Source organism: Pseudorca crassidens, chromosome 20 (assembly GCF_039906515.1).
Source record: "Pseudorca crassidens isolate mPseCra1 chromosome 20, mPseCra1.hap1, whole genome shotgun sequence".
Classification (NCBI taxonomy): domain Eukaryota; kingdom Metazoa; phylum Chordata; class Mammalia; order Artiodactyla; family Delphinidae; genus Pseudorca; species Pseudorca crassidens.
The window spans coordinates 45,382,028-45,397,979 of record NC_090315.1 but is presented as its reverse complement, the minus strand read 5'-3'; the positions used below and the strand labels follow the sequence as shown (position 1 = coordinate 45,397,979).

Here is a 15,952-nt window from a genome sequence, read left to right as displayed (position 1 = left end):
TCGCCGCTGCAGCTCCCAGGGGCCGCCCACCACCCGGGCCCCACCTCGTTAAGGAAGCGGGTGACATCGTAGACTCGCCCGTGGATCACCAGCCAAATCTCCTTCGGGGAGTTGCGTTTCGCCACCTCCTCCAATCGGTAATACGTGACGGTGGTCTCGACCCCTCGCCCTTTCCCATCGCTGCCACTTGCTTCCACAGTCTCCATCGGGCCTGAGATACCTCTTCTCTACCGCTATCCCGGTTTCCGTTGCCAACTTCCTGCAGGTAGACCTCACGCTCAGTCCTCCCCGGCTTCCGTAACCCGGGCCCATAAGGCCAGCGGAGGCTCCTGGCAACAGCCAATTACGCTTCCTAGTAGTTCCTGGTTCGTTTTCTTTTCACCAATGAAACGGGGGATTCAATTTCAAATCCCACCCACTCCTCGCCCGATCCTAGGGGCGTAAGCCTGGTTCGAGGTCCAACTTACCAATCAGGACCATCCATCTCCTCCAATCTCACCAATCAGATACCGTGATTTTGGAAAGGCGCCTAAGCGAGACACGTCGTCTGAAAGAGAAGTTTCTTCACTTGTCGTAGGGGCCTGCAGAATTCTGGAAGATGGGGCCGAATCACCATTTTCACGTTTCCCTTCCCTCTGCCGTGGATCCCTCCTGAATCACGCGGAACTCGTTTCCCCGCCCACTTCCGGCGCAGCCTCTGTTCCAGCCCCAGCTTTACATTTTTGCAGCCTCCAGGCTGTGATATGGCAAATCCATTTTTAGGCTCAGTCTCCTCCTCACCAGTAAAATGGGCATGATACACTCTACCCTGTAGAGAAATCTGGCCGATTAAGTGAGAGAGAGTGTATACACATACATGCAGAGCGCTTGGCACATAGTAATCAATACATAAATAACAGGCGGTGGGCCGAGGCCTAGAGAAAGTGATTGGGGGTACGATATGTAGTATCCCAAGTTTGTGCCACTACTAAGAATCTGATTTTGTTGTATGTCAGTTTTATCTTAATAACGATCAGGGCGGAATGTGTGTGGGGGGGATCTGATTTTTAAGCGAATTCTTCAGTGATCAGGACAATGTACACTGTTTTCGTTTCTCTGTGTTCTAAAATAGTATTCGCCTCAACTGTCGCTGGCTAGAGGTTCCAGCATTTTCGAATTATGAGTTTGGTTTCTATGCAGTGTTGTTAGCTATTTATTTTTAACTGCCATTGCAACGTACAAACTGGTCATGGCGAGATGTCATTTTCATCGTGTCACTCTCCCATACCCATAATCCATCCCCAACCATTTCCACCATTCCCTTTAAGTCTTGTGCACCAGCCACTGACCCCTAAACCTACTGGTATAAGCCCACATCTGTGATCATGCCAGGTCCACCCACTTAAGATACCCCCCTTCCTTCCAGTGCCTACTCACCTTTCAAGGTCCTGAAATTCCTTCTTTTTCACAAACTGCTACCATTATGAGCTCCGGTGATTCTATCTCCATATAGTACCTAAGCACATTACTATTTCAGAAATTTCTGAAAGAAACAAAACATTTACATATATATAAATTTAAGTGCTAGCAATAGAGATTTGTAGCAAATACAAAGGGACACAGCTCTGTACACATATATGTGAAATGAACAATTCACACTTAACCCCGGTGTGCGTGAATCAACTGAGAAGGCTATGTTAAAAATGTAGATTCCTGGGAATTCCCTGTCGGTCCAGTGGTTAGGACCTGGCGCTTTCACTCCGGGGCCCAGGTTCGATCCCTGAACGTGAAGATCCTGCAAGCCACGTGGCACAGCCAAAAAACAAAAAGAAAATGCAGATTCCCTCCTGCCCAGACGTGGAATCTCTTCCTCACCTTGAATGTTGGCTTGCTTTGTTACTTACTTTCGCCAACAGATTGTGGCAGAAGTGATACTGTGCAAGTTACGTCTAGACTTCAAGAGGCCTTGAATTTCCATCTTAACCATCTTAGAACGCTTCATGATGCTGTGAAGAAGCCTAGGATTAAAGATGTCGCCTACAAATTGGCATTTGCCATCTACCTCTACAAGGATCAAATTATGAAAGTCAGCAGCTGCTGACCTTCAACACCCATTGAAAGGAGTTAGGCTGGAGATCAGGAATGAGGCACTCTGTGCTCTGGGAAAAACTGGCAAAACAGGTCTTCAGATAGATATTTTCAGGAGACAATTTTATGAGCCCAATTCTTGCATCTCCTCAAATCTAGAAAAGCACTAAAATCCTTCATGGTGACGTCTGCTCCTCGTGACTAGCAGTAATCTTCACGAGACTAGCAGAAAACTTCTGCAAAAAATATGTGCTTGATTGCATGTACTCCCCCTTCACCAAAATCACATATATACTGACTTTCCCCACTACCTCTTTTTTTTTTTTTTTGAGGTACGCGGGCCTCTCACTGTTGTGGCCTCTCCTGTTGTGGAGCACAGACTCCGCGGCCATGGCTCATGGGCCTAGCTGCTCCGCAGCATGTGGGAACTTCCCGGACCGGGGCACGAACCCGTGTCCCCGGCATCGGCAGGCAGACTCTCAACCACTGCGCCACTAGAGAAGCCCTGTATGCCTTTTTTTTTTTCCTTATATCACTAACAAGGACTATTTTACACTAGAATTTCTAGTAGAACACTGAATAAAAATGGTGAAATGAGCAACTCTAGCTTGTTCCCAATCTTAGGAGGAAAGCATTCAGTCTTTCACAATTAAGTATGATGTCTAGATTTTTCAGTAGCTACTCTTCATCTGATAGAGGGAAGAATTCTCCTATCTACCTTCTTTCCTGAAGTGTTTTTTTTTTTCTCTTTAAATCATAAAAGGAGATTGAAGCCTGTTGAACATTTTTTCTGCATCTATTAGGATGATAATCGTTTGATTTTTCTCCTTTATTCTGTGACTATGGTGAATTACTTTGAATAGTTTTCCAAAACTTAACCATCTTTGCATTTCTGGGATAAACCTCACTTGGTTACAATGTTAGTCTTTTTTTATATATTGTTAAGTTCAATTTTCTACAATTTTTTTAAGGATCTTTGGGCTTATATTCATGAGGAATGTTGTTCTGCAGTTTTCTTTTTTTTTAAAATAAATTTTATTTTATTTTATCTGTTTATTATTTTTGGCTGCGTTGGGTCTTCGTTGCTGTACGCAGGCTTTCTCTAGTTGCGATGAGCAGGGGCTACTCTTCTTTGGGGTGCGTGGGCTTCTCACTGCGGTGTCTTCTCTTGTTGTGGAGCACGGGCTCTAGGCGCGGGGGCTTCAGTAGTTGTGGCTCACAGGCTCTAGACTGCAGGCTCAGCAGTTGTGGCACACGGGCTTAGTTGCTCCGGGGCATGTGGGATCTTCCCAGACCAGGGCTTGAACACGTGTTCCCTGCATTGGCAGGCGGATTCTTAACCACTGCACCACTAGGGAAGTCCCCAGTTTTCTCTTCTTGACTGTCTTTGATAGTTTTTTTTCAAGCTCTTTGATAAATATTTACTGAGTAACTACAGCTAAGTACTGTGTCTATATATTAAACAAAACTCAGCACAGTGCCTGCCACAGTGTCCTCAGTAAATGCTGGCTAGTTTGGAGTTATAATTTCTAGGTGCTATAAATGAGACCCAGTTCTCAAGGAAATTTACTCTCTTAAGAGGAAGACGGCATTTACCATATAAAACATTTTAACATTAACATTTTACTCCCATATAAAACATTTCAACATTAACATTTTACTTTCACTGTTTTTACATATGTATTAGAAAATCCTCTCCCCATCGCTGTCCAGCTGTGTGCTCTGAAATTTATCTCAGATAACAGGCTGGTGTGTGAGATGCTGCTCCAGGGTACGCGTTATTTACCTTGCAAGCTCATTTTACTGCTTTTGTATAAATGGTGGAAATGGAACAGGAAACTGTCAAGAAAGACACTGTGCATGCTCCTTGAGAATAGAGCAAGGAACGAGGATTCTGTCCCATTTTTTTGCAGACATCAAACACACTTCCTGGGTTCTCACACTCTTTTTGAGGGGGAAGTTCCCCTTTCCTGTTCCAAGAATAGAATACAATAAGGTAGCCCTCAAATCTGTTCTCGCTCTTCTCAAGGTATTATGTCCCCTGACAACCTATTTTCATCCCCTGCCAGTGGGAAGACAAACTCTTAAAGCCATCACAGTCCAACACTCTCCTCCCCTTCCCAGAGCCAGGCCTGGCCATCCAGTATCGGGGAAGCTTCAGGAAACTGCAAAGTTAAGAGCCCATATTGTCCAAGATGTGGCCTCGGGGAGAGTTACTTGATTCCAAGCATCCTAGTGTTGTTCCAACCCCCCTGGCCAGCCTGACCTCTCTGGCCTGTTGGGCAGCCTCTTCTGGAACTTCCCCCAGAACCATCATATTGAGTTTTATGACTGTGGGGCTCCATCCCCACAGCCCAGCCCAGTTTCTAGAATCAAAAGAAACTGTAGCTGTGCAAAGAGCCATCCATAAGGATGCTTTCTACCCTGGATTTTGGTTCCTGGCTTCAGTACACCCACTTTTCTTCCTTTTAATGTTTTTTGTTTTTAACATGTACTAAATATTCATATGTTTCAAAAACAAAATTTATGTATATCTATATATGCACATGTATATGTGTATGTGTGTCCTTACAATGAAATATAATTCAGCAGTAAAAATAGCATGCTAAAACATGGATGTACCTTGAAAGCATCATGCTAAGTGAAAGAAGCCAATCACAATAGACCACATACTGTATGATTTCATTTATGTGAAATTTCAAGAAAAGGCACATCTACAGAGACAAAGTAGATTTAGTGGTTGTACATGGCCGAGGGGGTTGGGAGAAATGGGGAGTGACCACTAATGGGTATGAAGTTTCTTTTTGGGGGGCGGTGACAATGTTCTAAAATTAGACTGCAGTGATGGTTGCACAACCCTGTAACTATGCTAAAAGATACTGAATTGTATACTTTCAATAGGTGATTTGCATGGTATGTGAGTTATATCTCAATAAAGCTGTCGAGGAAAAAACAGACAAAGCTTAAGAGTGTTAGAAGTCTAATTCAGTGGTTAGGGGAAGGGCATAAGGAGGGGACTGAAAAACGTAAAAAGGCTACAATACTTCCCAGACGTGGGGCCGACAAAAAACATGGATGTGAAAAGACGTTAACACTTATAAGTTCTTTATCCTGTGACAGGTTCTTTTTGATAAAGATGGTCTAGTTCAGAGACTGGATGATGCCATTGTTTTTACTACAGTCTACTGAGCCAAAGGCCACTTTGAAACATTGTAATGTTTCCATAAACACAAAGTTTCCTTTAGGCTGGTTTTGCCCTCAGGATGCTTCAGTTGTCTCTGGTCAGTGACCTTTAGTCTGTAGAGGATGAGTAGCAAGGCACAGAAAGCTCCTCCGTGACTGTATTAATCTCTTCGTTGCTGCGCGCGGGCTTTCTCTAGTTGCAGCGAGTGGGGGCTACTCTACATTGCGGTGCGCAGGCTTCTCATTGCGGTGGCTTCTCTTGTTGTGGAGCACGGGCTCTAGGCGCGTGGGCTTCAGTAGTTGTGGCACGCGGGCTCAGTAGTTGTTGTGCATGGGCTTAGTTGCTCGGCGGCATGTGGGATCTTCCCTGACCAGGGCTCGAACCCGTGTCCCCTGCATCGGCAGCTGGATCCTTAACCACTGCACCACCAGGAAAGTCCCTAAATCAGATTTTTAAAGATATAATTTATATGCACTAATGTACTTTTTATAAACCATCATCCACGTTCATTTAAGTAGACACTTTCTCAGGGGAGTGTCTGAGGGCAGTGAACAATGGTTACAGATTAAGTGATAAATTAATAAATTAAGATAAGGGGTAGTAGAGGGAACAAGTTTTAAATTTAATTTTTTAAGTCCTTAATACTTCACAAGGCTCAAAACTAAAAAGAAAAAAAAATTAAACATCTCAATAAAAAGTCTCTTGGCCACCTTTTCTATATACTTTCCATTCCCTTCCACTTACCCACCCCAGATAATCACTTAATAATTTTTTGGGTATCCTTCCTGAGTTTCTCTACGCAAATGCAAGTAAATATAAATATTTATACTTAGTTTTACTCACATATATAAAAGGTGCTAAACATCACAGTTCTGCATCTTGCTATTTTTACTTAATGACATCTTAGATATGTTTAGATAATAATACATAAAGTGCCTCCTCATTTATTTTTACAGTTGCATAGTTTCCCATAGTTCAGTATTCATAGTTTGGTATGAATGTATCATAATTTAACTAGTCTCCTACTGATGGAGACTTGGGTTTCCAGTGTTTTGGAATTACAAATAATGCTGTAATTAATAACTTTGATCTTATATCACTGTACACATGTACAAGAAAAAATGGGACTTCTAAGCCAAAAGCACATGCATCCGTACTGTTAGCAACTGCCCCAATTTATATTCTCACTGCCCTTCATAGCAATGGTACAAATTTATATTCTCACTGGCAACGCACATGAGTGCCAGTTTCCTCAGAGCCCCACAGAGTGTGTTATCAAAGTTTCTGGAATATAACAATCAGACATTTTTAAAACTGTATCACACTCTAGGTCTGACTTGCATTTCTCTTATGAGTGAGGTCAAAGAACTTTTTCTATACTTCAGAGTCAGAAATGAATTTATCAACCTTCCATCTAGATCAATCTGAAAAATAATCTTAATGGGCAAGAATCTGTTTTGAGTTGAGATGGTTTGATTTCTACATGCCGAGCACAGGCTTACTTTAGGGGTATTCTCTCTGCCCAACTTCACATTTAGATTTTATCCTTCTAATCTCTGGTTAAGTGTCAACCCCTGGGTGAGGCCTCGGTGAGCCACCACATCCTAAGTGGATACTTGGTCCAACACATCATTCTGTTTTCTTTCTAGAGAGTTCATGGCTACATGATATTTTTCTTTTCTTTTTTACTCTCAAAATCAACTTTATTGGCATTCTGGAAACAAAGCAAAAGATTATAACAACCAGGTGAATGCTTAATCAAGGTAAAAACAGTTGATTCTCAGTCAGAGAGCTTTGTGGTGTTTTAAATTACCCTGTCCCATCCCCTACTCTTCAGTTTGGCAGAAGCTTTGACAAAAACAGCCCCCATTCCTAGTAGAAGTTCTTAGTCCTGGAGGTAGTAGAAGTGACCTCATTCTTAAAGAATTGTGGTTGTTCATTTCAACCAGTCTGGTGGCTCCCTGAAGGGCCAGATCAAAAGACTTGCCCTCATTTTGCCTAACTCAGAACTCTCCCAAGTCTGAGGCAGCTACCTGGGGGGCATTAATAGATTTAAAGGCAAATGTATTAGCCACTGCCTCCCAGGACAAGGAATAATGGTTGGGCAAACAACAGACCAACCAAAAACAATAATATTTAGGTGTAGGTCTCTTTGAGACCCTGATTTTAATTCTTTTGAGTACCTGGAAGTGAAATTGCTAGATCTTATGGTAATTCTATTTTTAATTTTTTGAGGAACTGTATACTGTTTTCCATAGCAGCTGTACCATTTTACATTCCCACCAACAGTGCACAAGGGCTCCAATTTCTCCACATTCTCACCAATACTTATTATTTTTTTATTTTTTCATAGTAGTCATCCTAATTGGGGTGATGAGAAAAGAATTTGGCCTTGCCACTGGCCTGCTCAGGCAGCCCCAAACCCTGAACCTTTATTCTTAAAGCATTTTAACTTCGCATTAACTTTGAGCAGTGGACGTGAGACCCACCCCGGTTAAGTTCAGGTTAGGTTTGGGACACTGGGATATTTTCTTTCATCCATAATCATTGGATCTGGGCCTATAAATCAAATAGTTAAGACACAAAACACAAACAAGGTCGTAATTTGTTTCTTCCTGCCCTCTGTTTTTCTTGGCACGGAAAAACTCAAGCTTTTCCTGACTGGGGATGGGTAGTGACACTGGGGGGTGATTCATTAAAAGTGGCCTGAGTAACTGGCCTTTTATTTCTTCTCATTCTTTCCCCTTATTGTCCCAACTAATGTAAGGAAACACATTGAATAAAATAATTCTCCTGCTGATAAAGAACTTTCCCCTGACTCTTTGTTCATTTGCAGCTATATGCTCCCAGAATCAAAATCTTGGAGCTGGGGAGGCCACTGTGGTAGATGTGATGGGTATTTCTTTTTATTTATGTATTTAATTTTTGTCTGCCTGGGGTCTTCATTGATGCGCAAGGGCTTTCTCTAGTTGCAGCGAGTGGGGGCTACTCTTCGTCACGGTGTGCGGGCTTCTCATTGAGGTGGCTTCTCCTGTTGTGGAGCACGGGCTCTAGGTGCGTGGGCTCAGTAGTTATGGCACTCAGGCTCCATAGTTGTGGCTCGCGGGCTCTAGAGCGCAGGCTCAGCAGTTGTGGCACACGGGCTTAGTTGCTCTGCGGCATGTGGGATCTTCGCAGGCCAGGGCTCGAACCCGTGTCCCCTGCGTTGGCAGGTGGATTCTTAACTACTGCACCACCAGGGAAGCCCCTTGATGGGTATTTCTGATAGAGAAGGAAGGTCAAGAACGCTGGCTTATGGAAGCCACCTTTTTCACTCCCTTTTCTCAACAGTTATCTATTATGTTAGGAAATTGTTTCTGTCCCCTGTGATCCTGGCCACACAAGCAGGAGTTGGGTGTGGCTATGGGTAGTCACAGTTCCCTGTCTCTAAAATGGGTCTCAAGACACCAGTACTTTCCTCTCAAATAAGTGCCATTAATGTCAACCATTCCTAAGGCCAGGAGAGACAAAAGGAAGTGGTAACAATTAAAAATATTCACTTTATAGTACACATAGATCATAAGAGTAAGAGAAATAGCATAATATACCATTTTCGTCTTTTACACTACATGCCGCTATTTTATTTAAAATATTTCTATAAATTTTTAAAGAAATAAAGAGTACATTTAAAATTATGTAGAGAGAGAAGGCTGGACAATAATAGACTAAAAAGCTAATAGCTATCTCAGGGTTGAGGGTTTCGAATTGATTTTAGTTTTCATGTTTATAATTTTCTGTATCTTTTCAGTTCTTCTCACAGATTGTGTATCACTTTTGTAATCAAAAAGAAATTATACTATAGTGTTATTTTATTTAAGTTGATTTGTGTGCCTCCTACACCTCTGTGGAAGTGGAACAATTTATTTTCAAAGAGGTGGGCATAGAAGGAGACAAGTGGGACGGAAGAGGTAAGGGACAGATATGACTATGCTCAGGGTCAGGGTGAGGCTGTGGAAAAATACCAGTGATGCCACACCCTCAGCATGGTTCTGGTCAAGGCCACGCCTGAATCACCCCACCACTGGCTTTATTTTTTGCCCCCTCCAAGTGAAATAATCCCAGTTTCTCTCACCTACTGTGGTAAACCTAGCTTCCTTGCCTTTGATCATTTTTGTGGCCTCCCTCTGAGCCTGCTCCCAGCACTCCACTATCTCTGTGGATTCCCAAAGAGACAAGCTCCTCCTGTGGGGACCAGCCAGGAAGGGGAGAGTGAGAGGATGAATCTGTGGGTGCCTGATACCCTAAGTGGATGGTTCTTGCTGACTTTTGAGAAGGGGCTCAATAAATAGCATGCCTCCTCCCTACTCAGGCTCTGAATCAATTGGCGGTCTGAGTGGTCAGGAGATGAATTATCTTCTGATAAGGCTATACATCGCAGAATGTAGCTGAGCATGTGAGCCCAACAGGCTTCCCTGAATCCTAGTTCAACAGACTTTCCCACAGTCCCAGGCAACAGTGGACCAGGGTGCCCTCCCCATGTGGAGGAAGAGAACTTGTGTTCCTTCCCAGCATCTCAATCCTAAGTGACCAGGAAGAGGAAGACACTGGGAGACTCATGCCCAGTTTCTCCTAACGCTCTCCTTCCCCTAAGTGCAGGAGAGGGAAGGCATGAAGAGGAGCCTGGGGCATGATGACCCTCTACAGGAAGGAAATATTTGGAGTGAGGGAAAAGCATTTTCCTCTCCCGAAGTTCTTACTATTTCTTGGATTATAGAACATTTTGAGGATAGGAAGCAAGTTATAAACCACCGCCTCAGAAAAGTGCATATAAGTGCTGGGCTTTGGTATTAATGATTTATATCTGCCTGCCTTTCCCTTTCTTCTGGTCTCTGTGCCCCATCTTCCCTGCGAGGAATTGTTTCTATTCTAGTGTATGTGAAGCTAGTGGGGCTGCCAATCAGATGCTCTGCCTCCCCTCCTTACAGATGGGGCATGTAATCCAATCTGTCCAGTGAGAGAAGCTCATTTCCCTGGCCCTGTTGTTTTAGGAATGGGCACTTGATTGAAGGCAGCCAATCAGGGAACAGGACTAAGGGCAGGAAGACTGCTTCTTTATATGAATACTGAACTGGAGAAAAAGTAAAGCTTGGAGCTCTCCACAGCTGTTTTGTCTGACAAGTGGCAAGACTCTAAAAAATGGAGCCCAGGGCTTCCGTGGTGGTGTAGTGGTTGGGAGACCGCCTGCCGATGCAGGGGACGCGGATTCCTGCCCCGGTCTGGGAAGATCCCACATGCCGCGGAGTGGCTGGGCCCGTGAGCCATGGCCGCTGAGCCTGCGCGTCCGGAGCCTGTGCTCCGCAACGGGAGAGGCCACAACAGTGAGAGGCCCGCGTACCACAAAAAAAAAAAAAAAAAAAAAATGGAGCCCAACAAAGCAGAAAGATGCCCTGGGGATGTTTTTGACCCTTTGATGTAGTCAGAAACGAAATCTAGTCTTGTGGTTACATGAGCCACTAAATTTTCCCTTTTTTGGCTCAAGCTAGTGTCAGGCAGATGTCTGTTCTTTGCAATGTATGTGCACACATAGAACTTGGCCTCCACTTTCCAGGGGTGCTTAGGCTATGAAGCCCAAACATCCATTGGATGTTCAGAGCCCCTTCTGTTAGTGGTGCCCTTTATAAATTTGAAAATTGATCAAGTATTATTCTAAAAGATTCAGATAGCTCTGGCTACTGCATTTTGGGCACCAATACTTGTTTCTTCATGTTGACGCCACTTCTGCTTGCCAGCAACTTGGAAACCATACTAAAAGCACAGGCTGGAGGGCCTATAGCTTGAGAGAAGACAAACAATATGGGTGTGTTGGAATGCAGAAAATGCTAGGAGCAAGTGACTGATCCTCTTTTCCTTTATATGTAACGGATGAGAGTTGGAGGTAGAAAGAAGAGAAAGACAATCCCACCCAACCCAAAGAGGATGTGTGGGCAAGTTAACATGCAAAATGGCGATAGAAGATTGATGCAGGGTGGTGTAGAAAAAGCTATGGAAGAACAACAGCTCACTTTTTTTTTTTAATTGGTTAATGGTTTGGGGTTTTTTTTGGAAATGTATTTATTTTAATTTTTGGCTGCATTGGGTCTTTGTTGCTGCGTGTGGGCTTTCTCTAGTTGCAGCGAGCGGGGGGCTACTCTTCGTTGCGGTGCGTGGGCTTCTCATTGCGGTGGCTTCTCTTGTTGTGGAGCGCGGGCCCTAGGCGCACAGTCTCAGTAGTTGTGGCACGCAGGCTCAGTAGTTGTGGCTTGCGGGCACTTGAGCACAGGCTCAGTAGTTGTGGCACACGGGCTTAGCTGCTCCTCGGCATGCGAGATCTTCCCGGACCAGGGCTCGAACCCGTGTCCCCTGCATTGGCAGGCAGATTCTTAACCACTGCGCCACAGGGAAGCCCAACAGCTCACATTTTATTTTTTTATATATTTTTTAAATTTTATTTATTTATTTATTTTTGGCTGTGTTGGGCCTTCATTGCTGCATGAGGGCTTTCTCTGGTTGCTGCGAGCCAGGGCTACTCTTTGTGGTGGTGTGCGGGCTTCTCACTGCGGTGGCTTCTCTTGTTGCGGAGCACAGGCTCTAGGTGCGCAGGCTTCAGTAGTTGTGGCGCGTGGGCTTCAGTAGTTGTGGCATGCGGGCTCAGTAGTTGTGGCTCGTGGGCTCTAGAGCGCAGGCTCAGTAGTGGCGCATGGGCTTAGTTGCTCCGTGGCATGTGGGATCTTCCCAGACCAGGGCTCGAACCCGTGTCCCCTGCATTGGCAGGCGGATTCTTAACCACTGCGCCACCAGGGAAGTCCTCACACTTTATTAAGCATTTACTCTAGGCTAGACATTAAACACTTCACATGCATTTTAACAATTCTAGGTGGTGGGTACTACTGTTATTCCTACTCTACACAAGGTAAAACTGAGATGAGAGGGTTAGGGGTTGTAAGAGCATTCCACAGCCCCTAGAGGCAGGATTCCACATCAGGGTCATGGGAATCCTGCACTTCCTAACCACCATGTTCCCTCTCTAGTTAAAGACCCAAGTTAGAACCTAGCTTCTGTCACTTGCTCGTTGAGTGACCTTGGACAAATCAGCCTCTCTCAGCTTGTTGCCGCACCTGGAAAATTCAGGTATTATACCAGGTAACTTTTTTCTTAAAACTCTTTCAACTCAAAAATTCAAAAAAAAAATTCAAAAATTGCAAAAACTTTTAAAACACCCCAACTCCCCAATCTAGGATTTATATTCTTGGCCTGAGCTTTGCCCCTAAAGACTGTATAGATTGGTTTTTCCCATGGATTTAGGATCAAAGGGCTCCTTTGGGTTATGTGTTCCTTTGAAATGGATTCAAAGGCATGCGTTTTCAAAGTGAAGGGGAAACTGGAAAGCCTTCATCCTTGCTGAGTGAATCAGCATCCCAGAGCACAGGTGACAAGTCCTGACCTACCCCTTCACTGTCTGATAAACCCACAGGTCACGGCTCTGAACTCAACCCCACTTTTCCTTCTTCCTGCCCCCTTTATGGGCTTTCTGATAAGGTGCCCCAAGTCAGCTGTGACAGTGTTTTCTCTCTCTGCAAACAGTCCCCAGGGCGTGCACTCTGCCTGCAAGCTCCCCAGCTGCTTCCAGCTCTCTCAGCCCAGAGCCCTTTAATTGCTGCATTCCAACAAATTAGCCATGTGACAGAAGATTATTTTTAACTTCAATAGAGCAGCTCCCTCTCTTTTAATATATCATGCTTGGCCCACATTCCCTCGGTGAAAAGGGCACCACCGGCTACTTCTGAGAACTTTTAATTACTCCAATTGTTTGCAAAACCCTTAGAAGATTAAATTTTTTTTTTCTTTCTCCTTTCCCAGTTTCCCCATTTGCTATTTAATGAAAGCTGAGGCTGAGTCCAACTTGGGGATTTACCAGCTTTAATGGGTCTCCCCAAATCCTCTCTAGCTGCCCCCATTCTCTGTAAGATAGTTTTTTTAAAGTGCAAACCCGCTGGGGGATGAAGGGAGGGCAAGTTCCAGAGTAACAATCCCACATAGAGCCCCAGAACGTGGCAGGACGAAGGTGGCAGGACAGAGGTGGCTGGTGGCGTCAGCAAGACTGAGCACTAAACATCTCTTAGGTTTTGGGACCCTCCAAGAGGATCCTGATGATCGAGCCCGACACTGAATCTGAGCCTTTCACCTTCAAGTAAACCACACAGAACAATGAGCATCTCACGGACCACCATGTGGACCAAAGGCCCTTCTCCAGTTTTTCTGAATTTCCTAAACCCCAGATACTTCTTTAATCTCATGAGGCCAAGTGGGCAGTGTGGCCAAAAATGATTGAGGTTGTATCACCCCCCATCACCTGGAAAGGTACAGACAGGCTTGTATTTAAGTTTGACTCCCGCAAAATTGAGAAACGTGCATTTTCTTATACCTGGGTTTTGCAAAATAATTCATACAGGTTATAACAGTATGCGTATCATTCCAGCCATTTTCTCTGTTATCCCCATCCGTTATCCACGGTTTTGCTTTCCACCGTTTCAGTTACCCACAGTCAACCAAGGTCCGAAAATATTACATGGAAAATTCCAGAAATAAGGAATTTATACATTTTAAATTGTGCACAATTCTGAGTAGCTTAATGAAATCTCATGCCATCCTGCTCCACCCTGCCAGGGTCGTGAATTATCCCTTTGTCCAAGTATCCACTGTCTATATGCTACCTCGTTAGTCGCTTAGTAGCCGACCCTGGTTTTCAGATTGACTGTCATCGTATTGCAGTGTTCGAGTAACCCTTATTTTACATAAAATCGAATGTCAACATTTTAGTGCAGGTCAGTGAATCTCGAAAATAGCAAACACTCGTGTAAACTACCACCCAAATCAAGATATAAGTGTTTGCATCTCTTCGGAAATTTGCCTAGTACCCCTTTCCAGTCAGTGGCCCCGCAACCCTGGGCAGCCGCTGTTCTGATTTCTGTCACCTAGATTTGTCTTGTTTGATTTTGGAATCACACAGGGTGTACGTCTGTCTTTCTATGTTGTGTTTTTGAGATGCATCTGTTGTTCCAACAGTGCCAACCTGGGTGGTGGTTTTCTGTTGGATTTTCAGGAATAAGTGGAAGTGGTAAATTCAGGCCTAACCAGAGCAATTTCACTAATGATAGATTTCCTTAGAACAGGCTTACATCGACTGCCATGCACCACAGTACCACAGTAACGCTATTTAGACATGGCAAGGTGCTTTTGATTAAAAAGAAGTCGGCAAAATGTACCTTGCAGCTCGCCCTTTGACCCAGCTCTTCTGCATTTAAGAGTTTCTCTTACAGACAGATATACTCACACATGTGTGACATGATGTTTGTACAAGGACATGAATGTCAGGACTATTTTTCAGAGCCAAGGATTAGAAACAAACTAGTGTCCATCAGTAGGAATCTGATTCAATAAATCATAATGAATCCAGACAATGGAACACTATCCAGTCATGAAAATAAGTAAGGAGGTTCCCTATGCACTGAAATGAGATGATCTCCTAAGGGAAAAAAAGCAAGAAGTGGAACAGTGTGTGTTCATTCACTTATTCAACAAATATTTACGGAGAAACTATCAATACAATATTCCAGGCACCACTCTACACGCTGAGGATATAACATTATACCACATAAAATCCCTCCCCTCGTGCAGCATCCATTCTAGTGGCAAGAGTAGAAGGAATAAAAACAAATGAAAATTATATTTGTATGGTGTGTTATCGTTAATATAAAATAAAAGAATAAAAGGGGAAAGAAAACATAAATATGTTCTTTTATTTTATTTTTTTGGCTGTGCCTCAAGGCTTGGGGGATTTTAGTTCCTCGACCAGGGATTGAACCTGAGCCCTGGCAGTGAGAGCGCCGAGTCCTAACCACTGGACCGCCAGGGGATTCCCAGTGTGTTCTTTTAAACATGCATAAAGTCTCTACTTTGGAGAAGATACTCCAGAAACTGGTAGCACTGGGGAAGGGAACTGGGAAGCTGGGGGACATGGACAGAGGAACAAATGTCACTTTATGTTCTTTGTATCTTCTGAAGTTTAAAATTTTGAATATGTTACCTAGCCCAGAATTAATGGGTTAGGTATTAATAATAATAATTATTATTAATATAACCCATAATTATAACCCAGGATATAATTACATTTTTTTTTAAGTTGGAAGAAGTATTTGGCAGTATTTCCAAGCACCTGGGCCCTCAAGTTGTGGGAAACGCCCTACTGTTTTTTAATCAGGGCAGGAGGAAAGGGCTAGCTCCTATCTGTCACTCACTGCAGTCATGAACCAAAGTCATAGCATCACTCTGGGAAGATTAAAGAGGCACCAGGAGGACAGAAGGAAATAAAATCAATCTTGAGAATTTATAAAAGGCTTAAGCAGCTCTTTCCTAAATTTGAATTAATGTCAAGAGAGAATCATCTCAGGAAATGCGAGTTCCTCTCGTCAAACTTTTTGGGACCATCCCATTTGGGAATGAATTGCATAGAGCCAAGTTCTTTCACAGGGAACATCTATGTGTAGGGAAGTGGAGGGATGGGGAGAATAATAAAAAGACCACCTGACACTGAACTTGGACACCTCTTATCTTTTTTCTCAGCTTCCCTTGGGTTGTATGGGAAGGAAGGTCTATAAAACACTTATGGTTTATCGTTTGGGTTTA

General features: G+C 43.7%; 2 protein-coding genes across 4 annotated transcripts in view; both read right to left on the bottom strand.

Annotated features, from left to right (window-relative positions):
* Positions 1-335, bottom strand: part of CYB5B (cytochrome b5 type B) — a 32,514-nt gene extending 32,179 nt beyond the window's left edge. The window contains exon 1 of the mRNA XM_067718906.1: positions 45-335. Coding sequence (XP_067575007.1) covers positions 45-206 — 162 coding nt within the window. The 5' untranslated portion in view covers positions 207-335. The remainder of the gene's footprint in view (positions 1-44) is intronic.
* NIP7 (nucleolar pre-rRNA processing protein NIP7) overlaps positions 1-15,952 on the bottom strand; it is an 82,535-nt gene that overhangs the window by 15,265 nt on the left and 51,318 nt on the right. The window contains exons 5-6 of one of the 3 annotated variants that reach the window (XR_010939020.1): positions 1,417-1,522; positions 468-591 (exon numbers count right to left, since the gene is read on the bottom strand). Coding sequence is in view for 1 of the 3 variants with exons in the window: in XM_067718904.1 (XP_067575005.1) it covers positions 5,664-5,690 (27 nt within the window). In the remaining 2 variants the exon portion in view is untranslated. Of the gene's footprint in view, positions 1-467; positions 592-1,416; positions 1,523-5,648; positions 5,691-15,952 lie in introns of those variants that run through there. The other 2 variants (XR_010939021.1, XM_067718904.1) reach the window with 2 other exon arrangements.